The following is a 27406-nucleotide window of genomic DNA, read 5'->3' as shown; positions in this document are numbered from 1 at the left end:
TACTTAGCTTTTAGTTGTTTTTCCAAGCACCAAGTCAGAATAATGCTGGCCAAAATACCTGGTTTGGGTAGTTTGATGGGAGGGAGGGTGCTGTTGTTTGGTTGGTTTTGTGAGGACTTAAAACTTCAAAGAACGCAGATTTCATAAATTGTGTTTATTATTATTAAATTACATGAGTTGAAAATCAGTTCACAAGCAACCTGTCTTACATATTTTTAACTCTTCCCCTGCTTTCAGCAAGCGTAAATCTGATGTTGTAGGTGGAACGAACTCTTAACAGTTACATGTTTCTAGAGATGCTGACAGCGTCTTCGCTGTAAATGTTTGAATAATGCTATAATAAATGATTGTGCTTATTAAAATGTTTGTAACTGAATTCTTAAATACAGATCATACAATGTGTGATGAGCTTTGGCAAAGTCCTTGTCTGTGTGAAGCTGACAACCTTGGAGAATAGCTGCCTTCAGCTAATGTTGAAACTGCAGAAAGTGGAAATCTCAGCATCTTTAAAAACTGTGCTTTTAGATGCTGGTACTTTTTGCTGAAGCTGAGGGCAACTTGAGTGGGAGCTACTCTGGTATGTTTGTGTTTTGTTTGGTGGTTTCCCTGTCTACAGTGTATACTTCACATTTTTTTACTTGTCTTTTTTTTACCTAAGTATGCATGACTAAAAAGAGCACTGTATAGCATATGCTCTGCTAAACAAACACTTCTGTATATTTTTGTGTGGTGTTCTGACATGATTGCATTAATACAAATGGTTGTAATTCACAAAAAATGCCACTTACCTCTCATACTCTGTGGAGTGTTGTGGATGTTACTTGTACTTCTGTTGTACAAACACTAATGAGTGTTGTGATGAATGTTTGTTTGCCTTTAGTCTTTGCTCAGGTACTCATGTGGAGCAGTTTGGTGCTTTTCCTTCCCTTGGGATTCTAAGCAGAAAATAAAAACAGTGAATAAAAGAGCATGGTGATTAGAGCAGTACTTTTAAGTCACAGACACTTTTTTCCCCCATCTCAAATAGAGTACAATAAAGGTCATCCCTGATGAGAAGCCTGTCTTAATGTCTTACTTCATGCATATTATACGTGCCTTGCTATCATGAATCAGTAATGCAATAAGATGGAAAATGTTTGGTGAATAATATAGTTTATATAGAGCAATGTGTATAAAACTTGTTCTCAGCTAAACTAATTGGTTTTAGATTTTTTACCTTCTTGAATTAACTTGCATGAAACTGAACAAACAGTGCTACATGCATCTTCAGCTTCAGTGCAGTTTCATTCAAACACACATGAACATTACCATGCCATAAGGGCTAGATAATTAGTGTAGCCACTTGCAAAAGGTTCCATTTACTGACTATGTGTGTCTATATACTTAATTTGTCAAGAAGACCTAATGCTTATATTTGGCTGCATTAAAAAGGCATCATACTGACATCTAGCTTGGAAAGTGTTTGTTAAAGTAGCTACTGTTCTCAAAGGAGGATGCAATTTTGTTCAATCAGTGTAACTGTACTAATAGTATTGTAATACGTGTTCTGCTTGTAGTTCACTGAAGGAAAGAGCTATAATGTAATCATCTTAAAAAACAAAACCAACAAAAAACCCAAACAAGCAAACAAACCAACTAACAGCAACAACAACAAAAACCCCAAACCACAAAAAAATAACCGCAAACGGAAAAAAAAACAAACCGAAACACCATGAAAGAACCATGCATTAAAATGAGCACTAAGTCTAAACAGACTTTTAGCTCAGTTACTCAAACACACATAGCTCAGAAAGCAACAATGCAAGTTTGTAGGTTCTTCTTTTTTTAAAGACAGCTCACAAAATCACAGGATCATTAGGGTTGGAAGGGACCTCTGGAGATCATCTTAGTCCAACCCCCATATGCTAACTGATCTCTTGCATAGCTGCATACTTCATCAGTCAACCAAACTGCCTAAGTTACAAAGGTAATAAAACTTATTTCACATTTACAGATGACTTCATTATGTTTATGCAAAAAATTAAACTAGAACAAAGTATTTACCTAGAAAATCACCAGAGAGTTTCCTTACATTGGGCCCTGCCTTTTTACAAGTTCTGTTTCTGCTGTTGTTCTGGTTCTCAATAAGTCTAGTATCTGGAACTTGTCTATTATGAAAAGTAATAGATGGGGGTGTAAATCTTTTTTCTATTCCAAGTCTGTAGAATAATATACAAGCTGGATAAATTGACTTGTATTTTTATATGTTATTGCAGTCATGACAACAACCCTGCTAGGATTTTGTTTACTGTGTCGCTAATGAGGTTTAGATGTCCACAACTTTGCCTGCCTGGAAGGCTGGTGTTAGGGGTTTGTTTTGCTTTCAAAACTTAAACCAAACAAAGATGTAAAGCATCTAGTCAGAAATAAATATCTATAATTTGGAGTGAGATAACGGTGAAATATCTTTAGTTTTAACGTGTTTATTTAGAGATGTTTTATGTGATACTAAGTAAAGTATACTCTAAGTAGCAGAGACAAGAGCATAATGAAATTGTAAGCAAAAACTTGGAGCTGAAGAAAGCTATGAAATAAGGCAAAGGTAAATTAACATAGTCCTCATTGCAGTCTTTGTCTTAGTTTCTAGTCTGACAAGAGGATATTAACTGCTGATAAAACCAAGGTAGGAAAGCAACACTTCCATTAAAATGTTATGATTTTGGATCTTGAAACAGACCTTACTCTCTATGTCTGTCCAGCATCAAGAAAATGATCCATATCTCGTCTTGCTTGAAAACCATTCAACCAGCTGTAATTACCTGTTAGTTACCATTCTAGAGATGTGGCTAATTAATTAAATCTCTGCTATCTCTCCTGGGAATTGTTTTAAAGTTCTTATATGCTTACCACCAATTTTCTGCAATATGGCTTAGGGAAGAGGAATTTTAACTGCACTGTTCGATAGCAACAGGTCTTCAGAGTATTAAGGATGAAATTCTCAAGGGTCTTTATGTCATGGATGGAAATGGAATCATTACTGTATTTTTGAACTCCTGCTAACGTCATTGACACCCACCTACAGTCCACTAGAAATATAAGTGCAGAGATCAGTTTGTTCACAGATTACAAGGAGACTAACCAAGAAGGGGCAAGCCAGAGCCAAATTCACTGGTAAGCTTTATTTTAAAGAATGTGAAAGGGAGAATGATTTCTTCCTTCCCTCCACCCCCCCGTCCTTGAATCAAGTTGTAAAATGGGTCTTTAGTGGGTTACACCAGGCTATGTTGTTATTGCATTTATTAATGTATGTAGTACGCTTTCATTTAATGCCATTTTTAAAAGTGAGTTATCTGGATCTCAAGCCGTATTTCTTGGTGCACACAAAGATCTGATGCTGTAACTGATGAGCCAATGTAAATGACTGTAGGTAATAACCAACGTAAATCTACAAATGTAAATAATTTTTGTTAAATGTCATTCTAGTCCCTCTCAAAAGAGAATCCAGTGTCTAGAAAAATAGCTTTGGTATGGGAAGCACTTCCTTAGGATAATTTGTTCTTCTTAATACATTAGTACTAGGAAATGTATTAGTACATTAGTACTAGGAAACCAAAGAAGCTTTGATAGCACATGGACGTAATCTGCAGGAGGCAGATTTTCCTTGCCGTGACTAAATTATTGTCAGCATTCCACTGGACTGTTGTGCTTGCTTTCTTTTTTACCAGTGACAGCTCTCTATGACTTAAGAAGTCTGGTTCATTGTCCTTCTTACAGATAGTCTGTTCATCTCTTCAGCATGTGGAAAGTGGTGCTGCTGGGTCTATATACAGTAGTGGCTGTGAGAGGACTGGTAAAGGGTGCTCCTTTCCAACCAGAAGAAAAATGGAAACCTCTAGATAACCCTAGAAACAGAGACCTGGTAAGGAAATGTTGCAAGACAGGTAGCCCAAGTTTTGTGGGGGTTTTTTACTTTCCATCATGAGAATTTTTTTACCTTCTAAATTTAAAGCTAAGAGGGGCCCATTAAATGCTGTGTAATGTAACTGTGCACTTTGTGTAGTCAATAACAACCAACTGGATGAGCATTCTTCAGTCAAGATGTACCCCTTAACTGAAGAGACATTCTCAGTGTTCAGTAGGGCATAAATCTGCCTTATATTTCCATCCAGCGGCTTTAGTTTTTAAAGATGTATTATGTTTATACAAGCACCTGGTTTATGAAACAGAAGAGGAATGATTATTGTCATAATAACAAGGGTGCATTTAGATTAGATATTAGGAAGAAGTTTTTTATTGTGAGGGTGGTGAGGCACTGGCACAGGTTACCCCGAGAGTGGCTGCCCATTGCTGGAAGTGTTCGAGGCCAGGTAGGATGGGGCTTTAAGCAACCTGGTCTATTGGCACGGGGATTGGAACTAGATGATCTTCTAGGTCCCTTCCCAACCAAACCAGTCTGTGATTATGTTCCTGTCAAATGTGTATTCTGTTGATTGACTGCACATTTGTACTTCAAGAAGATAAGCTTGCACCTGATACATGGTTATGAGTAGTGGCTGAAGAACTGAAAGTTAATTACATCTGAGAATTAAGAGAACACTTGCAAGATGTTATGAGCAATTTGTGAAGAAAAAATATCAGTTGCCCACAATTTTTCCTTGCCGTTTTAAGAAGCATTAATTTCTGCTTTTAAGTGATCTAAGGGACCAATTCAAATCAATTACCCACTATTGCTAACTCTTAGAGAAATGTCTAACAGAACTGCAGTGTTTGCTCTGAGCAAGGGTTTTGCTGTGCCTGGTTTACTAGACAGTTTGAATCCTCTGTGGTTCAGTGGGGAGTAGAGATGGTCAGTAAGCAGTTGGTGAACTTTTGATGCCATGTCGGGTGTACAAGCCATGAACAGAGTGGACATGTCTGAATTATATTGTCTATATTGTACTAGTTTATGGCCAAGATAGAGGATTTCATCCCACACAGGAACACATAGATGTACTTTGTCAGTGGAAATAATTAATCTCTGCTGGGCACACTTTATTTTCATATATGCAATATGTTCAGTTTTTCAGAACACTCCAGGCTTATTTTTCAAGCAGGGGTCTTGATGTCAGGAAGCTCCCAGCCACTTTCACCATGAACAATGAAGGACCAAGGCCTGTCATGCTCTACTCGGACCCTGTTGCTTCTGCATTTGCAGATTATGAAGAAAGGAAAAATTCTTTCCCGAATTATTTCAAAGGCTGACCAAGGTAAACAATGCTGCTTTTTCCTCTAATGTTGTTACATGTAACCAAGCAAAAGATTTGGATTCAAGTGATTCTCGTTTCCTTCTGAAGTATAAAAACAACTTAATTTTCAGAAGAAATTAAATGTGTAGTAACTCTTGCCTGAATTGGGTTTAAAATAGTTAAGAGATTTATGAGGTATGTACTACTTTGGCAGAATAACACATGGCTCTTGTGCAGACCTATATAGACCACTCCTTCCTTGTTTTCTGTTCCTCCTCCTTTTCATGTGGAGAAGAATTCTGAAAATGTACAGGTAATAGAATGCAGCAGTTTGGTAACTGATAAAAATTATTAATTGAGAAATAAATTATAACTTGAGACTAATGGTTTCCCATGATATTATTAAGAAAATTAATCTAGACATAAGATGCTGCACTAACAAATCATACATTATCTTTTATAACTTTGCCCACTCATGCTGTTTTCCTTATTTCTATGACTAAAATTGAAGGTTGATATTATCCTGAATCGCAATGAAGACTGCACTCAGATTTCAGTACGAAGCTCTCATTCAACCGAGATTTTTTGTCAGGAAAAAAAACCTGCTCTGCACAATGAGTATTGTGCATGATAAATAAATGAAAACGGACTTTAAAAGGGATGCTGTAGCTCTCCTGTAAGTTACAGCAGCAGTGAGAAAGCGACTCGCTGGTGGAAGTAGTTTGTACTGCATAATTCAGTCATTCTTTTCAGTGTTCAGAACTGGTTTTGGAGGTAGAGGTCCGCTGCATTCAGCTGGGGTATTGCAGCCAGTGTATATAAATACTTCTGTATTTGTCTCACATCCTTTGTTTGTTTTGTTTTTCCTCCTCTCTTTTCCAGGCATTAAGTGTTGAACTTCACTCGAAGTGATCCCCTTCCCAGCACAATATCACTGCTTTGACTTTTTAACTTCATTGATTGCTTTGACAATTGCTTTGACAGTTTTTACCTATGGAATCTGCTGTCTTGTTGCAAGTAGCACATTTGCCTTCCATTGACAAATGTGTGATGTTTGCCTATTACAATGTGCCTAGAAGAACCACGTGTGTTTAGATGTGAATAAATGAGGAGTGCAACAGCGTATGTTAACTCTTGCTAAGCGCCTTTGTTCAAAAGTGGTAAATAAATGTTACCTTTCACGTTATTGGAACTAGACATCCTCGGGTTTTTCAGATACTCTTACCACAAGTCTCCTGCTTCCTTGGGAGACTGAAGGGAGCGGGGAAATACGGGCCCTGGCACAGCCCCCAGAGCGCGATGGCTACTTGTACCTCACACCCACCCCCTTCGCACCCGTTTCGGCCCGTGCCCCTGGCACTAAGCCGCTTGCACGACAACTGTGTGCGTGCATGAAGTTAAGAAACGCCTCTCACGTGAAAGTAACGTGGGGTGACACAAAACACGGTGTCGGAAGCGGACGTGCTCCCCTCACGCCTCTTACCCCACCCCCGTGGGTGCTGGGAGGCAGCGAGCAGAGCCGCAGCGCCCACCGCCACTGCTACCCGCACCCCCCGAGCCCGGGAGGCCCAACCCCGCCGGTGCCCGCTCACACGGGACGATGTTTCCCCCGAGGCGGTGGCGGGGCGGAACTCCTGCGCGAGGGCGCGGGGCGCGGCGGGCGCCGTAACGGGACGGACCCGCGTCCAGCCCTGAACGAGGTTCTCCCTGCGCGGGCCGTGCCGGCGCGATGTCGGGCTTCAGCCCGGAGCTGATCGATTACCTGGAGGGGAAGATCTCCTTTGAGGAGTTCGAGCGGCGGCGGGAGGAGCGCAAGAGCCGCGAGAAGGTGAGTTTGCACCGCCTGGCAGCACCACGGCCCGGCCGGGCCGGGCCGCTCCCTGCCTCCGTGGCAGCCCCTGTACCGCCTCAGCACCGCTCTCCTCTGTGTGTGTGTGTGTGTGTGTGTGTGTGTGTGTGTGTGAGGGGCTTCCGGTGATGGCTGTGGTGCTCAGCTACTGATTGCGGCTACATAATTGCTGATTTCCATGCAAAATTGTAAGAAAATAACTGAAATTTATAAGGGTCGTTAGGTTCTAGTACAGCAAGTTGCTCAGGGGAGCATACACCTTTTGAAGTGCTATATGCAGCGCTTTGGTTCATGCCAGTGCAGTTTGTGTCCTTGGATGTGGCAAAAGCTAGTGGCTGTTACCTTCAGGCACCATGATCAATTTCGTCTTTAGGGCAGAGCAGTGAGCAGAAGCAGGGTTTGATTTAATCATTCAGCATACATTGCTGCTGCTTCCACACCGTCTTCTGTGTGAGACCTAAGGAAGAGATCCAGTTTGACTCATTTTGTTGTGGCTTGTTGACAGCAGTAAGTAGAGGGAGACGCAGCTTTGTGGCTAAAAGTAAGCAAATAGAGGTGTTAAGAGCAATTCTGTATGCTTGGAGTGTTGTAGTTAACTTTAACTTTGCTATCTTTATGTCAAAATGTAACTGAATTTTGGTATCTCCTGGTCTTCAGAGAGAAAATTCAGAACTCAGCTGTCATAGAAAGACAACTGATATCCTAGGTAGAATCATAGAATAGTTAGGGGTGGAAAGGACCTTAAGATCATCTAGTTCCAACCCCCCTGCCATGGGCAAGGACTCCTCACACTAAACCATGTCACCCAAGGCTCTGTCCAGCTTGGCCTTGAACACCACCAGGAATGGAGCATTTACTTCTTTGGGCAACATGTTCCCGTGCCTCACCTCCCTAATCCTTCTTACTGGGTTAACAAATGCTATTTTGATATTTCATTTTGTATTTAAAAAGGCAGGCTTCTAAAAGGATTTTTTTTCTTTTTTTCTTTTTTTTTTTTATAGTCAAGCAGGTGTCTTACCTCACTGTAATGACAGATAAATAGTGGACTTGTCTCTTCGGTTAAAAGTAATGTGAGCAGTCACAATCTGAGTCACCTCGTATTAATAAGAATATAAATGCCTTGAAATCGAGTAATGCTAGGGTTGAGTCATTTCAAAATACTGCACTATTCCACCTGTTTCACTAGCAGTGCAAAAGCTGAAAACTTGTCTAAATGCTAACTGTAAGTATAAGGGGGGAAAAGTAATGAGTCATTATAACATTAAAAGCTGATGACTAATTTATTGGTATGTGTAGGATGGTGAAAATGCATCTGGTGAGGAAAACACGGAAGATACAGAGGCTCCATCATCATCCAGAAAAGCATCTGGGAAATCCCAAAGTCAGGATGAAACTGATGGTAAATGTTAACATAATAACTTGTGTTTGAAAGGTCATTGAAAGCATTTGCTCTTTGATAGCTTACTTATTATAAACACCTGGCTGCTTCTTTTGAACCTGTGGGAATTGAAGCATGTTGTTAGAACATATACCTTTGTGTTCTGGGTCATAGCCAGGGTTTTAGCTTTGTTCAGTGTTTTGAGGGCTGGATCTGGCCAATTCACCACGTTTTTCTGAAAACCCTCAATTTTTCCCCTCCTGGCTTCTTAACCACATGCCCTCAATTACTCGTTTTCTCTGAAGTTTGTAGCTTTTCTCAAGAAGTCTTCTTTCACTTTTGTTTTGCCGCTTTTTTTTGTTGTTTTGTTGTTTCTCTTTGCTAGTCATTTGCTGACACTTGAATGTTTCAGAGTATTTGATTCTACTGAGTGAGCGTTGCCTTCTCCCGTTGTGACCCAAGGTGAAATAAAATGGTTAAAAAGAGGAGTTTTAGTTTTTCTCTATGTTGTTGGTTTTTTTTTCTTTTTTCTCCTGCTTAGTTATCCTTTGGCCTGTTTAGAATTCCAACATTTATTTCTCTCCTTAGTTTCTGCTGGATATTTCTAGCTACAGATTTCTTGTCTGGCTTTCTTTGTGCAGTTACTGGGATGGTAGTATCTCCTTAGGTGCTCCCGCAAAATATGCTTAACTTCCTTGGGGCTCCTGCATAGTGAAAGGACTTGCGGGAAGTGATGACAGCAGCACTTCTCTCTTTAGTTTGTATTGGTATTGTTGATCCCATGCCTCAGGTTCTGGATTTGAGCTTGGGATTTAGAGTGCTACAGCCTATTTTAGACACCTTCTCTTCAGAAATTGTACTCCATACACCTGTCAGGGCATATTTTTGTGGGACTGGTAAGGCTATGACATACAAAAGTACAGTTTTTGATCTCTTTGTGTTGGTTCTTAGACTCCTCTTAAAATCATAGAATCATAGAATAGTTAGGATTGGAAAGGGCCTTAAGATTATCTAGTTCCAACCCCCCTGCCATGGGCAGGGACATCTCACACTAAACCATATCACCCAAGGCCTTGTCCAACCTGGTCTTGAACACTGCCAGGGGTGGAGCATTCACAGCCTCCCTGGGCAACCCATTCCAGTGCCTCACCACCCTAACAGGAAAGAATTTCCTCCTTATATCCAACCTGAACCTCCACTGTTTAAGATTTAACCCGTTACCCCTTGTCCTATCACTACAGTCCTTGATGAAGAGTCCCTCTCCAGCATCCCTATAGGCCCCCTTCAGATACTGGAAGGCTGCTATGAGGTCTCCACGCAGCCTTCTCTTCTCCAGGCTGAACAGCCCCAACTTTCTCAGCCTATCTTCATATGGGAGGTGCTCCAGTCCCCTGATCATCCTCGTGGCCCTCCCCTGCTACTTTCACTGGGAATTCTCTGTTTCAGAGATTTCACTGTGTTTGTTTGTTTCCATTTTCTTAAATTTCAAAAATAGGCCTTAAATTGTGTCACCTAAAATGTACATCAGTGTTGCCTTGATTTTGAAAGTATGGCCAGATCTCATCCTAGAAGGACAGAAAACAAACACTGAAGTGTGGGTGGAGCCATATATCTGTGGTTCCTTACTGACCCTTTCTTTTTGCTGATGTCTCTGTAGTACTTCCAAGGTGCCTTTTCCTGTTACTTGTTTCATGCATGTTATCTTTACCTAAAAAGAAATATATCCCGGTAGATTTGTGTCACAGTCGTACTTCTGCTCTTACACAGAATACAGAATACAGACAGAGAACACGGAAATCTCAAGAGCAGTTAGAATGAAGGAAGCATTGATATTGTTTATCACTATTTAAAGAGTTGCTATTAGAATCAGATGTATGATATTCAGAATAAAACTGTCAGAAAAGGTCATTGTTCAGATTGCTTGTGATACATGAATCTTTAGAGGCAATCTGCTATAATCTTCAAATGACCCTTGCAGCAAAGGAGACCGAAATAAAAGGGAAATTAAATTAATAATTAGATTTTTTTCAGAAGGGGGAAAGAAGACTTTTGATTTTTAGATGCTTAATATCAGAGTTAGAATAAAAATAACCAAATATATCCAGGTCAGAAAAAAACCAACCCCAAAACCGCCATAAACTCATGTATAATGCCCAGTTCCCTCTTGCATCTAGACAATACATGATAGCTTTATTTTGACATTCCCAACTTGATACCGTGGTTACTCTTTAATTAGATATTTTGATGCCAAATCCCGGAGCTGAAACCTTTGAACACTACATGTTTTGATGTTTTGCATATATGCAGACTTGTGGGCGGTTATAACATTGGGTTAATTTGGTAATGAAAAGTTGAAATTTAGAAATGTGAAAATAGCATCATATTCTTGTTTGGTTTAAAGAATTTTGTTATTTCTTTTCCTGGAGAAATGAATAATCTGCATTGTGCATTTACACACATTAAAAGGTACTTACTGTCATGGATAGAATGGTTACAAGATCCTTCTTGATGGATCTTGCTTCTAAAAATGGGTTGCTGCATTATTGTTTAGTATAATTGTCTGCTCGCTTAGCCTCTTCAGCTGAAAAGCTTTATTCCATTTGTGCAGTTCAGTGCTTGGAACTTGCTTAATTTGCTTCTCTTATGTGGCTTGAGAAAAATGTTGTATAAACTGTTGATTTTTAATATGTGTTCTTCCATGCTTTCATTTCAGATATCCAAGAAATGTTAGAGGCTGGGGTATACTGAGCGCTGGTGATGAATGAGTCAGAGTTTTAAAACCATAGAGGTTGTTAATAGTTTTTCTGCATTTCTGCAGGTCTTTTTCTTCTAGAATTGCTGTTTCAAGTGGGCTAGTAATTACGAAGAATTCTGTTTTCTGTGCACTTGTTGTGATAAGCAGTGCATACTCTTGTTTATATCATAAACCTTTTTTTCTCCTTTCTCTACCAGGTGAAACTTCAGATGGCGTCAGTAAGTCTGTTCATCGGGTCTTTGCATCCATGATTGGGGAAAATGAAGAGGAGGAGGAGGAGGAAGAGGAAGATGAAGAAGAAGAGGAAGAAGAAACTACCGAGCAACCCACAGCTGGAGATGTTTTTGTGTTGGAGATGGTACTTAATCGAGAGACCAAGAAAATTATGAAAGCAAGTATTTAAACTTTCATGTAACTTCCCTGTATCTCCTGACTTGAAGCATCGTGCATAAATGCCAATTCATGTCATTACAGCTACTTGCTGTGAAACTTGACTGAACATAATTCCATGTGGGATACTTCTGCTTATGTTGGTGTCACCTGTATTTGTTTTTTAAATCATTAATCTAGATTACTGTTTGAAAACTTTCTAACATAACGAAGTGTTTCCAGTGTCTGTCAAGCATGAAAATTAGCAAATATTTTGGTCAATCATTTGAATATTGCTGATACATAACTTGTTATTAGCTTGTGTTAGGCACAAGTGTGACTAGTGGCTCCTGAATGTGGGTACAACTGAATCCTTGGTAGAAATAATATCTCTTTTCCATTTAGGAGAAAAGACCTCGCAGCAAACTTCCTCGTGCCTTGAGGGGTCTGATGGGAGAGGCCAATATCAGGTTTGCTCGAGGAGAGCGTGAGGAGGCTATTCTAATGTGCATGGAAATCATTCGACAAGGTGCGTTAGAATGCTGAAACTCTTTGTCCTTAAGGATGGGGTGAAGTTGCCTTATGCATTAGGACAATTCAGCGTGGCTTCACTGGTCATGAAAATACTCAGTACAAGGAAAGTCACTGTATAAGTAGTATTGAATTAAGAATACACAGTGCATTTCCTTTATTGTTTTGCTTATGAAAAGAAACTAGCACCATAGTTCTGCAGAGACCTGGGCCTTTGCTTAGCTTTACACAGTTTGCTTTTATTGTCTTTGTAGAACTGAGGTATAACCATCAGCATGATTTCTACAATGTAGAATAATGCTGTAAGTGGTTGTTGTTAGATTCAGGCTGTTTAATAATCAATAAAACAATTATTATCAGTCAAGCATTAATAATTATTAAAAAGGAATTGGAAGGCTTGTCCACAGTTTTTTTTATGAATTTAGACAGAAAAATGTTGATGTTTCATTTAAATATGATGTCTGTTTGCAGAAAGGCAAGTTATTTGTTTTCAAGGTAGTTTTAAACCGATAGCTCTTAATCATTCCTTTTGTCTCTTCACAGCTCCTCTTGCTCATGAGCCGTTTTCCACTCTTGCCATGATCTATGAAGACCAGGGTGATATGGAGAAGTCGTTACAGTTTGAACTGATTGCAGCTCACTTAAATCCGAGTGATACTGAGGAATGGGTCAGACTAGCAGAAATGTCACTGGAACAGGATAATATCAAACAGGCTATTTTTTGCTACACAAAAGGTAGTGTCGCAACCATTTTAATAGCTTAAAATAAGTGTCAGGTGATAATGGAAATAGTCTAGTTTTCTTCTGCTTTCTAATTTAGTTTGCTACAGTTTGCTTAAGATTCTGGTACCTCTGTCTGGACTTTGGTACAAGACTAATGAATGCTTAATATAGAATGTCCTTTCTTACAAAAATCGTGTGTGTCTGTTAACATTCATCTGTTCACGGAAATGAAGGTGAAATCTATTGTTGCCTTTTCCTAAACCAGGCTACTTATATGCTTTTTCTTGTAGCTCTGAAATACGACCCAACCAACGTGCGTTACCTGTGGGAGAGATCAAGCCTGTATGAACAGTTGGGAGAACATAAAATGGCTATGGATGGCTACAGACGGATTCTGAATCTCCTGTCTCCCACTGATGGAGAGCGCTTTATGCAGTTGGCTAGAGACATGGCAAAGTAAGTTGGATTCAAAATTACTGTGATTTGATTTTCCAGAGTTTCTCAAAAGCTGGTATTAATAAGTTCTGCACCTGATTCAAGCTGGGTACGTGGCTGAAATAAAGGAATGCAAGCAATCAATCCACAAGCATGCACCCCCAACTGTGATGGTGTTTCTAAAGCCTGACATGTGCAGGATCAATGCATTATCTTAGAAGTGTTGCATTCTCTTACAGTAAGAGAATAAAATGCAAATACTGATTACTAAAAAAATGCCAATAGTATGCAATTGTATACAAATGCAGTACATCTTAAATCTATATAATATCACTAGAGCCCTGGAAATTTAATGCCAGCAGATCTGAATCATAGAATCATAGAATGAAACAAGGTATTCAATCTGAAATAAAAGCTACCTGCAACAGAATATGTGTCATTTGTGGTTTGTTTCTGCAGCAAAGAGAAATCTGCCTCATCCCATTTTCTGCAGATGAGAGCAGATCAAGTCACAGAAGCTTGTCTGAGACAGAGAGGGCTTGTGGTTAAAGTGTGCAGCTCTCTTACCATAGTTTTTAGTAAGTTAACTACTTAATATCTCGGCTTTCCTATGCATAACTTGCAGAAAGCTCTTACTAGCCTATTTCAAAACAGTTTAAATCTTTTGATCTTTGTGGTTGCGAAATGCACCACAACAATGCAAGAATGAGTATTGTACCAATATTATTATTGAAGTTTTTTCTGAAACCATGTTAACATGATACATTACTGATACCTGGATCGAGGTGGGGGCTGTTGTGATCAAAATGTCCTAACATATAGGGGAGGTCAAAATGGTGATTATTTGGAATATATAAAAGATGTAAACAGTTGTAAGGGAAGAACACACCCTTTCTCACTTTCTTTTTTAACTTAACCTTGCTAATAAAAATGTTTGCTAATAGGCAAAAATAAATGACATACAAAAAACCTTTTGCTGGTGTTCAAAGTATATATTGTCAGTTAGCTCAAATACTAAGTATCTCATATCTCTTTTATAGGAGCTATTATGAAGCCAATGATGTGACTTCTGCTATTGACATAATAGAAGAAGCCTTTAGTAAACACCAGCGCCTTGTCTCCATGGAAGATGTTAACATTGCAGCTGAACTGTATATTTCTTCCAAACAGTACGACAAAGCACTGGCGGTATGGAGAGTTAAAATGCATTTTTGTATCGTGTTCAGCATTTGTTTGCCAGTCCGGAAGGACAGTTTATATTCCTGTAGTGCTTACATATGGTCATGTTTGTATAGTGATAGAGCTGATCAGATACAGATTGCTTCCTATTAGTTCTGTAGTAATTAGCATTGACCTTAACAGCTTGATTTAGTAAGCTTGGGGGCTGATAGACTTGCAGTGCTGTTCCAGGTTTAAAGTTTTGGGATCCTTTCCTCTACTTCTCTACAGTTGCCATAGTTGTAGTAGCCAGAGAAGACTTAGTACTAGGTCTTTGTGAGTGCTACAAGCAAAGGGCATTCTCTAGGTTGAAAGTTAAAAGGGTGATACTGAATGGGCTAATGGTTCAAGTACAGACCATCGTGCTTTATTTGGCATACTTGTGTTTACACGTAATAATTTCTGCATTAAGCATGAATCATACATTCCAGAAAGGTAATACATCTTGACTCTAAGGCATCAGGAATTGGAGAAGGTCCTTATCTCTTCCCAGTTTGTTCTAGTGAATAGGCCTCACTTTTGAGGCATGTTTCAGAGTTGATTGGGTCTGGCTTTGAGACGAAAGACTTTAGGATCTGGCCATTGTTCTGCTTTTCAGGATAGATTGAAGAGACACTACTAGTTGGGACTTTCTCCTGGTGAACATTCCTGTTTGCTGACACTAAATTACCTCTTATTTTCTTTTTCCTCCTTAAGATTTTATTTAGCTCACTCTCTGTCAGTGCAAAGCATCATAAGCCTGCAAACAATTCCTCTGACCCTCCTCTGACCCTCCTCCTCATCCCATTATAAAAATCAGTCAATTCTACGTACACAGTATTTAGCTGCCACATTTATTAATGCAGTACTCAGTCATAGAACTGTTTCTTCTTGATGGTTCTCCTTGGGTCCATTCCTGTGATGGTGCTTCTTTTTCCGGATAGCTGAAAGTGCATTTGAACTGGTAAACTGAGCCCTTAAAAAATAACCATCTCAATGCAATCATCTGGTATGTTCCTCTAAGGGTCACGTACTCTGTGTTTGTCGCTGATGTTCTGGCAGTGGTAATGATTTAAGTACTTGCTTTTCAATTCATGAACAAAATACCAAGCTGCATTGGGTCTTAGACCAGCAGTTCTTAACGCGTGTGCATTTCCCTCCTTGCAGATCCACACTGGCAAGTGAATGTCTTGAATTGTCTTTGGTTTCTATTTTGTAAAGTAGTTCTGTTGAATTCCACTGGTTTTGTTGAGGTCATGATGTGTATGATCGAGGCTCTTGTAAAATGCCTGTAGGTAGCTGTGAATTCTATTTAGTTTTTGCTTTTAACTGATATAAACCACATGGTTTCTGGGCAATGTATTAGACTGAGGAATCCTTGGAGCACTTTGGAAAGATGTGTGCAAAGCTTAGCTGTTTAGCTGGTGCTTTACTTTCTTTTCCATCTTCCAAAAGGCATTGAAAGGAGCTATAAAGGTTAAAAACTTTTCTAGTCATGATGAAAGTAACTGTTGTGTTTGCTAAAGAGGTGCTGGTTGGATCATCTAAGTAGTCCAATAATAGTGGACAAAGATGTAAGGTGATCAAATGCAGTACAAGTCAACTAACCCCACGTGAAAGGAATGCAGCTTTTCTGCTGGTAATCATTGTGATGTCTAAAACAGCAGCCATGCAGGCTGGTTACTTCTTATATCCTTTAAATCTTTAAAATGATCTGCGTTATTTGTCTGTTTTAGGTTATTACAGATTTTTCAGGAATTGCGCTTGAAAAAAAAGTAGCAGAAGAAAGTCCAACTGTGGAGAAAAAAGGTAAGTAGCTAACAAGCAGTTAGCGTGATCCTGCTGCTCATTTGATATCTCTCTTTCCATTACCTTTTCACCTCCTGGGTATATTTTGATGCATGTTGACAGGCTACTTAGATGGTCCAGGTTCAGTGCTTTTAATGAGTTATATGGCATGACCTCTGCTTTCTGTAAGGAGTTATTTTGATGTCCAGTTAGCCCTACTGAATCATTAAGGACAAGGACTGCTCTCTAGGCAACTGGAGGCTTTTAAAGTTCTAAGCATTCCTCTGAGTGTTCACATTAGACCAGTTATTTCTGCCAGCTAAATAGCTTCTGAAAAAACAAATAGATACTCTTAAGTGGCATCTATAATTAAGAGTATCAACCTTTGACCTGAGACTAACATTCTTCATAAAGCCTACTTCTGTTATTAAACATCTCAATGTTTTGGTATATACAAATATAGGGTTATTAGCTTGTACTTGAATGGAGTAGGTTGTCTTTGAGAAACCTGCTTTAGGAAAGTCATTGCTCAAGACTGAAAATGTAGAATGATCACAGCATCCTAACTCCATAAGCAGACAACGTGTTCTATGATTAAACAGGTTGCTTGTTTCAGCAATCCGTAACAAAGCCAACTTCTGTTGGCTTTCTCCTTAAATGGACCAAGTAAAAACACAGCTCATCAATGAACAACTGCTCTGATAGGGACTTTTTACGGATAATTTAGAAGAAGCAAATCTGTGAGTCTAGGAATTACAACACAATGTTGCCAAATTACCTGGGGTGCACAATTTAAAGCAAGAACTTGGCTTCCCACTTTGTTGCTTTGTAACTTTTTTGACTGCTTCCTGCTGTGCTGGCCAAAAAACCACTCCCAACAACCAAAAACCAACAAAGTCCACTTGTCACAGTAAGCTACCAATCAATTATGGATTCAAAAGCAAATAACTTTTGGCTTAGCTGGTGCTTCTGGGGTAATCTGCTGCTCTTTCTCAGAAGATCCAGGGCCAGTGGTAGAAACTGAGGAAAGCCAGGAGGCAGCACCTGAAGAGCAAAGCAATCCAGTTGCTAAACCCACTGCTGCAGGTAAGTAATTGAAGTTTCTGATTTTGTGCAAGTCCATGCGCTAATCCTGTGCTCAGGACCCAGTCTGCAACCATATAAAAATTGGCAGAGTTTTCCAGCAGCAGAGAAATAGGGCTTAATCCAGAAAGGTTTCTTGTGTACTGTCTTCCTTACTCAGAACTTACTTCTAACCCAGGCATCCACCAAAGCCAGAAGTATTCTCCCAGGCTTACCCACTTCCAAAAGCAGACTCTTCATTTGTAAGAGTTTATCAGTAGGTAGATAGCTATGCTCATGCTGGATATTAAGATGTTCAGAGACGGATGAATTAATCTGCAGGTTGTGACTTTCAGTAATAGGATGTGGATGTAGGAGGTAATACGGAAGCCGTATGTTGGAAACCCCAGTTTTCTGACGTTATAGCAATCACCCTTTGAATGTCTGGTGTAAGAATTAAGGTGAAAGAGAATTTAAACTGAGTAGTTAAGGAGGGAGCATGGCTGCAAGTAAAGGAAATGTGATAATGGAGTTTCACTGCATGACCAGTAGTTTGTTAGCATTGTCATGCGTAGTTACTTTGTCTCATGTTTGCATTCTGTCTATGTGTGGTGTAAAGTTCTGTAGTTAACTCTGTTCAGCAATGCATATAGCCAGATCCCTGCTACATGGGATTTTGGCTTAATAAGAACCTTAACACAGGTAATGTCCTTCTAAAAGCAAGAAGAGGGTATAAGGAATTGCTAAAGGAAATTACTAAAGGAAAGCTTTATGAAGCAAGCACATCTTAAGAGGGCAAAGGCCCTAGACACGCCTTACAGGATCTTGCTGTCAGGATCAATGCAGACAGCACTTGATACTTAATATAAAATTATTAGGATCAGAGACAGCAGGAAGAACTTGCTCCATCCATCAGGAAAATTAGAAAAGGGAGAGGCCAGGCCTATGCCAACATTTGCTAGAGTCAATGAGAATGCATTTTCTTTAGAGGAGCTGAACATAGCTTGGAGGGGATGTGGAGCTGGTGAAGTGCTAGTTAAAGCCCGTGACTTCAGAAAGAAATTCTCTTATCTCCTCACAGGTGTGGAGAAGGTCAGCTGCTGCATTCCTGAGGGCGTACCCATAGACATCACGGTCAAGCTGATGGTGTGCTTAGTTCACTTGAACATACTAGAGCCACTCAGTGTAAGTAGAAACTAACGCAGAAGTTGGAGGGTGTTCTAATAAATTACTAAAACAAGTAATTTTTCTTGTCTTTGTATGTCTGAGGTTCCTGAGAGGGCTGTGGCGATTCTTCTTGCTTGCCTCTCACTCCAAGAAGGAGACCTAACAAGCCTGTAACAGCAGGAATACTATTTTTGTCCCTATAAATTATGCCTCCAGTGGCATAAAGTACAGTAAATCACAGCCGGTGTGCTGTTACAGGCCCGGGATCACATTGCTTCTTGAACACTAAGGAGCACAGCTTTGCTTTAAAACGGTACTACATCTGAAGACTGTTCTGTCATGAAGAGCATGAAAGCATGGGCGCTTTCACCAACTGGATCTGAAATATCTAGGATAGGAACTCTGAAATTCAGATCTTTATTTTTCACTTTCAAACTCACATTTGAATAGAGGAAGTGTAGTTCAGAATGCAAATACAATAAAAATCATAGCATAAACCCATAAGCTTCCACTAACCATACCTTAAAGAAATGTTCTTGTTGGATATTTGTGCTTAGTGTTTTCTGTGGTTTTGTGTTTTTAAGCCTCTTTTGACCACTCTGGTGGAACAAAATCCAGAGGAAATGGGTGACTTGTATTTGGATGTCGCAGAGGCATTTCTGGATGTTGGAGAATACAACTCAGCACTGCCTCTCCTGAGTTCCCTTGTCTGTTCAGAACGATATAACTTGGCTGTTGTGTGGCTTCGGCATGCAGGTGAGAAGAAGCAGGACCACTGAACACGTGGTATGGAGAGATCATACAATGTTGAACATTTCTGGGGTCCTTTATTTAAGGTCACAGGAGTTCTAGATTCACATGTTGAATACTGTATTTGGAGTTCATTATGACAGTCCTGTCATGGAGTGTTTTCTTGTTCTTTATATAGATTGACACTTACTTCAGCTAAAAGTACTTCATTCTCATGTAAGTAAGAATATGCTGTAAACAGCATTTATTCTGCATTCCATCCTGTGTCAACTGATGGTCTTAAGGTCTTGGATACAAGGTCTTAAGTGAAACTGTGGATGCATCAGTACATATTTCTGAATATTGTCACTTCAGTAATACATGTTTTGGGTGGTTTTAACTGAAAATTGTATCAACTATTTTGCAAGTTCTTTTCTGCCATTTAAATCTGTTGTGTTGTTTGTGATATTTCTAGAGTGCTTGAAGGCTTTGGGACACATGGAGCGTGCTGCAGAGAGCTATGCCAAAGTTGTTGACCTTGCTCCACTGCATCTGGATGCAAGAATCTCACTTTCAACACTTCAGCAGCAGCTGGGCCGACCCGAAAAAGCTCTGGAGGCTCTGGAACCAATGTATGATCCAGATACATTGGCTCAGGATGCTAATGCTGCCCAGCAGGTAGGCGAAGTGTTCTTCCAGTTTAGAATATATTACCCTGTTAAACTATGGCAGGGTGCAAGATGTCAGCTATATAGGGCCAGGGATTGAGAATTGCTATCTATAGCATGGTGAGCCTTCAGAGCACACCAAATGATTCACTACAGAGTATCAGGATGAGTCCTCATGGCTCTTTTTCTCTGACCATTTCATTGGTATTTCCCTGTCCTACCTGATTACTTCTGTGTGATGTACAAGCTCTTGGGCACTGAGAACCAGTCTCGATACCAATCACTTTGTACTGAGGTCATCAGCAGCTGGTACATATGAGCTACATGCATTGGTCTCTGTTGACTGTAACTGATGGTGCAGCAAAGATTCTATATCCCCTCTCTAGCAGCACCTTCACTATAAGTAAGAGTTAATGGCAAATTCCTCTGAAATCTGAGACTTTGAAACAGTAACTACTGCAGGGTAGTTTAGGGATCTTACTTGTTGCTGCTGCAAAGATTCTTACAGCCTTCCATAAGCTTTTTACAATCCTATTAATACTATATTGAGTAAAACCTGTTTTATAAACTCACTTTCCATGCTGTATTAATGAATAATGTTCATATTATCTAGGAATTAAAGCTACTTCTCCATCGTTCTACGCTGTTGTATTCCCAAGGCAAAATTTATGGTTATGTAGACACTTTACTTACAATGCTGGCAATGCTGCTGAAGGTAAGCCCATGTTTGCATGTTAAGAACTGCTGTGAGTTGACAAGCAACAACCAAACTCAGAAGGAAAGCTAGTGGGTTTTATACACAAATGGTTTCATAATTTTGTTAGATAATAAAACAGACCGGTTTGGGTTGGAAGGGACATTAAAGCTCTAGTTCCAGCCCTGGGCAGGGACACCTTCCACTAGATTAGGTTGTTCAAACTGGCCTTGAACACTGCCAAGGATGGGGCAGCCACAACTTATCTTGCAGGGAGTGCATAATACTGGTGTTCCTGCCTGTAGTGGTCAGAAGAGAGGACCACTCGTGTGTGTAATTCTTAATACAGTGACTTCAACTCCCCGTTCCTCAGTGGACGTAGAACACAGTGAATACTAAAGCTGCTTCTTACCTTTTTAGCAATCTATGCAGTACTTCCCTGAAGTGTTGATACTGGCTTTTATTTCTACAATTTTCTTTTGAATTTCTTAATTATTTAATATATATTTTCTTGTGATAAATTTGTCTGTGGTCATTTTAGCCATTAAATAAAGTGGTGGCAGTTTTGTGTTTATTGGGGTTTGTTTATCAACAGGTAGGGAAGGGAATATTTAGCCCTCAGTTTTACCTGTTTGGGCAGAGCCATTACTGTTGTATTACACTGGTTGAGTAGCTGACTATGCACGTCACATGTTGCTGACAGTGATACAGAAAGGCATTGTTCTTGTTATGTTTCTATGCAGATAGTTTGATTTGAATCTATACAGGGATGTTCCAGTCCCAGGAGAAGTCTTTTAAGTCATTTAAAGAGTTAGTGTCTTTCTTTTGCGTAGCCCAGTTTGCACTGGAGCATGAGACAATGCAGAGAGAATACTCCTCTTGGGAATGTTCTCTCTCATGATATTGCTCTGTTGTGGGATTTCTAAGTTGCAGGCTGTTTTGGCCTGCAACATGAGCAGGATAGATTGGCCATAAAGCTGCCTTTGTCATAGCATGTATTACTGTAATCTGAAATGCTGCCCTTAAATTTGTTTCTAGGTAGCAATGAGCAGAGCTCAGGTGTGTTTGATATCTAGTTCCAAGTCTGGAGAGAGACACCTCTATCTTATTAAGGTGCCAAGAGATAAAATTTCTGACAATGATGACCAAGAGACAGCAAATTGCGATGCAAAAGGTAATAAATGTTTATTAAAAACAAAAAGGTGAACCCTTTAGTCCTGAAAACTGAAACAGACATTGCTGTTTTGGGTGCTAAATCCACACAGTTCATGTTAATGTTGCTTTATTTCTAGGGCAAAGAGGGTATCAAAAATGAAGATAATACAATTTAAGGGAACAGTCTCTATTCAGAGAAGAATAGTGAGATTTCAGACTCAGTTTGAGAAGGACCTCTAGAGGTTTTATGGTCCAGTATTTTCCTCAGTGCAAGCACACACACAAATCTAGAACACAACAGAAGTACAGGTTTTCAGTGTGGTGTGGGGTTTTTAGCTGTCCCAGGCTCAGTTGAGCCAGACTACATATTCTTAAGCACTGTTTGGTAGATTAGAAGAGTAACTCCAATGCAGTCATGTAGTATGTTTGCAGCTTGAACTGTGTGCTTCTTGTTATTTGTTCCCAAGTTTTGAGTGCTTTTTTGCTGGCACTTTACAGACTGCATTTAAACTGAGGAAAGTAAATATTTTATCTTTATTTTACCTGTTAATGCTGAAATGGTTTTGAAAAGATCAGTTTGACACATTCACCTTTCCTTTTTTTAAGAGTTTAGCACTCCTGGTTTAATTTTCCTAAGTTCCTGACTTTGATATTTTTAGCAATCTTAGCTGTTCTCACGAGTGTTCTGACAAAAGATGACTGGTGGAACCTCCTCCTGAAGGCTATATATGCCTTGTGTGACCTCTCCCGGTACAAGGAGGCAGAGCTTCTAGTGGATTCCTCCCTGGAATATTATTCATTTTATGATGATAGACAAAAGCGCAAGGAGCTGGAATACTTTGGGCTCTCTGCTGCAATACTGGACAAGAATTTCAGAAAAGCATACAACTATATCAGGTGGGTACTGAGAAGGTAGATCAAACTCTTCTGGAATTGCTTCCACTGAGGCTGTAGTCATACTGCTAAAGGAAGCTGGCTGATGCTTTTCAGCTTGTGCTAAAACAGATAAGGTTATTGAAACTAAAGGAGCTTTCTGATAACTTCTGATTCCAAAACATGCATCGTGCAGCAGGGCGGTTGATTTAGACAGAACCATTGCTTCTGTCTCTGTCAACTTTGCCTCACTCAGTGACTTGCTCTTTGAGTGTCTCTGTTATCTTCCCTGAATTGTTGAAGTTTTTATTGCAGATACAGCATTTACTATGTAGCATCTACAAATTTATTGTATACTTTTCATTCTCTAGAATCATGGTGATGGAAAATGTCAATAAACCTCAGCTGTGGAACATCTTCAATCAGGTTACTATGCAGTCTCAGGATGTCCGGCACCATCGCTTTTGTCTCCGCCTGATGCTGAAAAACCCTGATAACCATGCATTGTGTGTCCTGAATGGGCATAATGCGTTTGTGTCTGGCAGTTTCAAGCATGCTCTTGGTAATAGCATTTGTGTTCTAATATTAACAAATATAGCAAGTAAATGTGCTTTTTTTCTGAGAAAGATTTATTAAAGCCCTTTTTTTTCATATGCCAGAAAATTACAGGTGTCTTCACAGTGTTAGTCTGGTGCTTTAATATGTTGTACATAAAGCATCACTAAGAGTTTTGATAATAAAAATGGCATGTTTCAGTTTCAGCACACATTGTGAATGTAACTAACTTGCAAAGATAACTGAAGTCTAATGATAATGATGAAGGGCAGAAACAGACCAATTTAAAGAGCAAATAAAGTTGGTTAGACATTTAAGCAGGTCTTTGAACTAAACCTACTGCTTGCAATCAAGCCCTTCACACACTTAAGATGTGTGGCCTCCAGGATATAAATCCTAGCAAGGACTATGTTTGCTTTCTGTGTTTGCCTGTCTTGTGCTTACTTTTACATCACAGTCAGCATTCTTCCTTCAGAATTGAAGGAGTACTGAAAATACAGAATTTTCTTTCATGTTTTTTCCTGTGTACTTTGCTGTAGGTATATTAAACTATCTCTCCTCTTAGTTCACACTTCTCATGTGAAGATTTTCTTTCCTGCTTTTAAATTCCTCAGGAATAATTTTCACAACAAACATCTTGATTCAGTTCTGTGCTTTTAGGACAGTATGTGCAAGCCTTTCGTACAAACCCAGATGAACCTCTGTACAGTCTTTGTATTGGGTTGACTTTCATCCACATGGCTTCTCAGAAGTATGTGTTGAAAAGGCATGCTCTTCTGGTACAGGTGAGTTACTGTGATGGTTTTTACCTACAGTGTTTCCTGTCCTTGTATCTTGCAGGCAGTTATGGCTACAACATGCTCTGTTTAAATAACTTTTCCTAATTAAAATGTCATCAAAAGAGGGAAGTGGCAAAACATGAACACAGATATGAACATGCTTTTGAACTGTAATTATACCCATCTGAGTCTCCTCTCCTTTTAGCCAAATGTAGCTGCTTGTGCTGTGCATATACAGTGATTACCCACATAGATGTTAGCAGCTGCCAGCTGTTTGTGAAAATATTACTGATTTCAGCATTGATGGATGTAGTCTGGATTTTCTTCCAAATTATTCTTCCCCTGCCTTGCTCTGAAGAAGTGCTGTAGAAGAGAACCCATGCCATGTGCCCTTCATAGACATGTCTCATAAACTGCATTGTTGGAGAATACTTTAGAGACTTATAAAGTGGGCCCCCCCCCCCCCCATCTTTCTTTTCTCTTCCCCTTTTTAGGTGCCTCTCACGGCTCTCTTTGTAAAGATGCTGTGAACTCCAGTTTAGGCTGCCCTCCAGTTTTTCAGCTCCCTTCTTCACGTTTTCCTTTAATCTGGCAGATCCAGTTACAAATCACTGGCTGATTATTCCCAGACTTTAAAAGTAATTCCCTCTACTCTCCACCAAGTATTTTCATTAACTTGAAATGCTTTTTAATTCCTGTGGCCACTGAGCTGGGAGTCAGCTGAATAGAGTGAGGATTCTGAGCTCTCATTACTTCTGAAACTGCTGAAAAACTGTAGCTTACACTGATTTTGACAAAAGCTGCAGGTCCTCAGCTCCTCTAAACCAAAACCCATTATGTTTTCAAGGTGGTTGGCTTCTCTGAACATGAACCAATCTTACCAGCGTGTACACTGCATAAACACGTACATATGCACTTACATTTAGTGAACTAGTGCCATAAGTCACTTTACTCGTTAACTGTGTGCTCAGTTTCTTAAAGAGATCTCCCCATTGTTGCCAAAGGCAGTGAGACTGACAGAGCACAGGGTTTATAGTCTCAACAATTCAATGCGATTTACTTATTACCATTAACTTGCCTGTGGTTTTGTGGGGGAGCATAGTTTAAGTCGATACACTTAAACTCCTCTTCCCCACCTTGCTGCCATCTTGTTAAAGGGAACATTCTCTAATGTGCATAATACGTGTACAGGGATTTTCCTTCCTTCACCGGTACTTGGACCTGCGTGGACCATGTCAAGAGTCATTCTACAACCTTGGCCGTGGCCTTCACCAGCTGGGATTGCTGCACCTGGCAATCCACTATTACCAGAAAGTACTTGAACTTCCTCCGCTCACCTTAGAGGTACCGTTTCTTTGCGAGTTAGGTACAGAAAATAAAGTCAGGTCAATGTTAGTAATATATCAGCCATAGTTAAAATAGGTACATAAGATCAATGTCATTGAGTTTCCTTTAATTTGTGGTGTTATTCCTTGTCATTGGAAGCCCAAACCTTATTGTCACCTGGTAGTATATTTAAGCATGTGTTAATTTCACAGGTTTATGAATTTTGAAGGATTTACTCATAGGCTGAGTGAAGTAGCAGCAGAAAGGGTCACTACACAACTTCACCTGAATAAGTAGCTAAACTTTATATATATATATATTACATGTAATGAATTATATCTGGAAGTTGTATCTAGTCACTCATGCTATAAAAGAGCATGCTGGAGCAGTATGACCCATTATTAAGATTGCCTGAATGCCTGTGAGCCATGGTTTTACTCTGATTTGTATTACAACACCCTAATTGATGTGTCGCACGTTTACAAGTCTGGTCTGAGAGGAAGTTTTGCTTTGGCTTGGGAAGGTAGTAAAATTGCAAGTGTCTTTAGAAGACAGGAAGGGTTGGTAAAGTGAGGAATGTGGGTGTTAGTGATTGAGTTCAAAGCAGCATCCTGTGACGGTGTGAAAGATACAGGCAGTATTCACATTCTGATTGAAGAAACAACTACTTTGCATGCTAAGACAAATTAAGACAGTACTTTCCTGGTTTGTGAGCTGGCTTTCTAATTTACAGTTGATCTGAGTATGTAATTGTGTAACTCTGTGATTAGCAACATGTGGCAACTCCCTAAAGAGGGAGGGCACAAGTAATACTACTACTTTAGTTTCTGTGCAGCTGAAAGCCTATATAAACCATGAATACGTGATTTGATTCCACTGTCATTGCTACTCATGTTTCAAATTTTATACTATTTTTGCATATAGTAACTTTTTTCCATCGTTATTTTTACAGGGAATAGAGACTGACCAGACAGACTTGAGAAGAGATGCTGCCTTTAACTTGTCACTTATTTATCAGAGCAGTGGAAACATCAGAATGGCTCGGAAGCTGATGTATACCTACGCAGTTGTATGATGAGGTTTGTGGCAGGTGGAATTGATACCCTCTGTATCAACTTTTGCATTATGCAGTGCTGGGGAAATGGATTTGTGTACAGCTTTTTCTGTAGGTGGTCAGACAGGGCTTGTGCTGTACATGGCTTAATGGACTACTTCTACTTCCAATATTTGAACTGTATCACAAATGGGTGGAAACTGACATGCTCAGGTCTGGCTGTTATTAGCTGTTCTCCTTTGATGCACTGCTTTGTAATCCCAGTCTTGTATACAGAATCAAACTGAAGTCCAGGGCAGCTTGTTGTTTTGTTTTTTTTTTAAGGGAAGATTTATGATGTGCAATATTACAACTACTTACCAGTGAGGTGGTTCAAGAAGTCCTGTTTGCTGGTGGTTAGGTTTGCTTTTTTAATGTGCAGTATTAAAAGTACTGTAATACAGAAGCAGTGGGCTCATAATAATCCCCAGAGGTTGGAGAGCTCGCTATTTCAAGTATTCTAGGAGTTCGTATTCCCAGCAGCTCTCCTATTTGAAGGAGTTTGATTTCTATTTACTAAAATCAGTGTGACTTGTGTTGTTGTTCTGAACTTGTTAATAAAAATTCTGAGGATAATGATAATGTTTACTCATTCTCAGCAAAGACAGATCCTACTGAATAGAGCAAAAATTAATAATATCATACAGCTTCTTACTTCACATACACTGCAAATGGTCTGGGGTTTTAATTAGTTCTGACAGTTCAAGAAAATATGATGGTGGAAGCATACTGCTTCCAATACAGCAAATTATGCTTTACCATAAATAAAGAGTACGTAGTTACATATATAGTTATATGTATGGCTATATGTTATGTGCTACAGCAAAATATGGCTGAGTAGTTTGCTGAACAGAAAACAAGCTGTGATGTTGCCTCCCAAGGCAACAAGTAGCTGGTTACTTATGGGAGCACAGCTAACTGCTGGTTGCTGTCAGCCAACTTTTAATGAAACCCAGTCAATACGGACTGGAAAATTCATATTGCAAGCAAACAGTGTTCTGAAAGGATGTGCTAAACAATTTTGAGCATGCAGAAGGAAGAGAGATACTACTTGTCTCAGTGCCAGTTATCTAAAT

General features: G+C 39.6%; 3 protein-coding genes and 1 long non-coding RNA gene across 6 annotated transcripts in view; 3 read left to right on the top strand and 1 right to left on the bottom strand.

Annotated features, from left to right (window-relative positions):
- PGAP1 (post-GPI attachment to proteins inositol deacylase 1) overlaps positions 1-27406 on the top strand; it is a 160839-nt gene that overhangs the window by 37555 nt on the left and 95878 nt on the right. The gene's annotated exons all lie outside the window — the stretch shown is intronic.
- Positions 639-7084, bottom strand: LOC134164181 (uncharacterized). Its single transcript, XR_009965036.1, has 2 exons — positions 6967-7084; positions 639-935 (listed from the first exon to the last, which is right to left on the bottom strand). It is a non-coding gene; the product is annotated as an uncharacterized LOC134164181 (long non-coding RNA).
- Positions 3012-6401, top strand: CUNH2orf66 (chromosome unknown C2orf66 homolog). Its single transcript, XM_062619667.1, has 4 exons — positions 3012-3150; positions 3754-3898; positions 5038-5225; positions 6087-6401. Exons 2-3 carry the CDS (start codon positions 3776-3778, stop codon positions 5218-5220), a joined length of 306 nt encoding a protein of 101 aa, XP_062475651.1. The 5' UTR covers positions 3012-3150; positions 3754-3775; the 3' UTR covers positions 5221-5225; positions 6087-6401.
- On the top strand, positions 6897-26965 carry GTF3C3 (general transcription factor IIIC subunit 3). Of its 3 annotated transcripts, none has more exons than XM_062619655.1 (19): positions 6897-7032; positions 8350-8452; positions 11384-11577; positions 11961-12084; positions 12630-12821; positions 13100-13265; positions 14285-14432; positions 16178-16250; positions 17229-17315; positions 18373-18476; positions 19043-19214; positions 19663-19865; positions 20469-20570; positions 21588-21723; positions 22364-22601; positions 22949-23139; positions 23793-23917; positions 25103-25255; positions 26190-26965. In XM_062619655.1, exons 1-19 carry the CDS (start codon positions 6934-6936, stop codon positions 26310-26312), a joined length of 2733 nt encoding a protein of 910 aa, XP_062475639.1. In that variant the 5' UTR covers positions 6897-6933; the 3' UTR covers positions 26313-26965. The 3 variants fall into 3 exon arrangements, with proteins under 3 accessions (XP_062475639.1, XP_062475638.1, XP_062475640.1); XM_062619654.1 differs by having other exon boundaries at positions 17226-17315; XM_062619656.1 differs by lacking the exon at positions 8350-8452 and having other exon boundaries at positions 6916-7032; positions 17226-17315.

Source organism: Pezoporus occidentalis, unplaced genomic scaffold (assembly GCF_034315485.1).
Source record: "Pezoporus occidentalis ecotype Australia unplaced genomic scaffold, CSIRO_AGI_Poc_V1 ctg213, whole genome shotgun sequence".
Classification (NCBI taxonomy): Eukaryota; Metazoa; Chordata; class Aves; order Psittaciformes; family Psittacidae; genus Pezoporus; species Pezoporus occidentalis.
The sequence above is the reverse complement of the archived record's forward strand: the minus strand, read 5'-3'. Positions and strand labels throughout refer to the sequence as shown.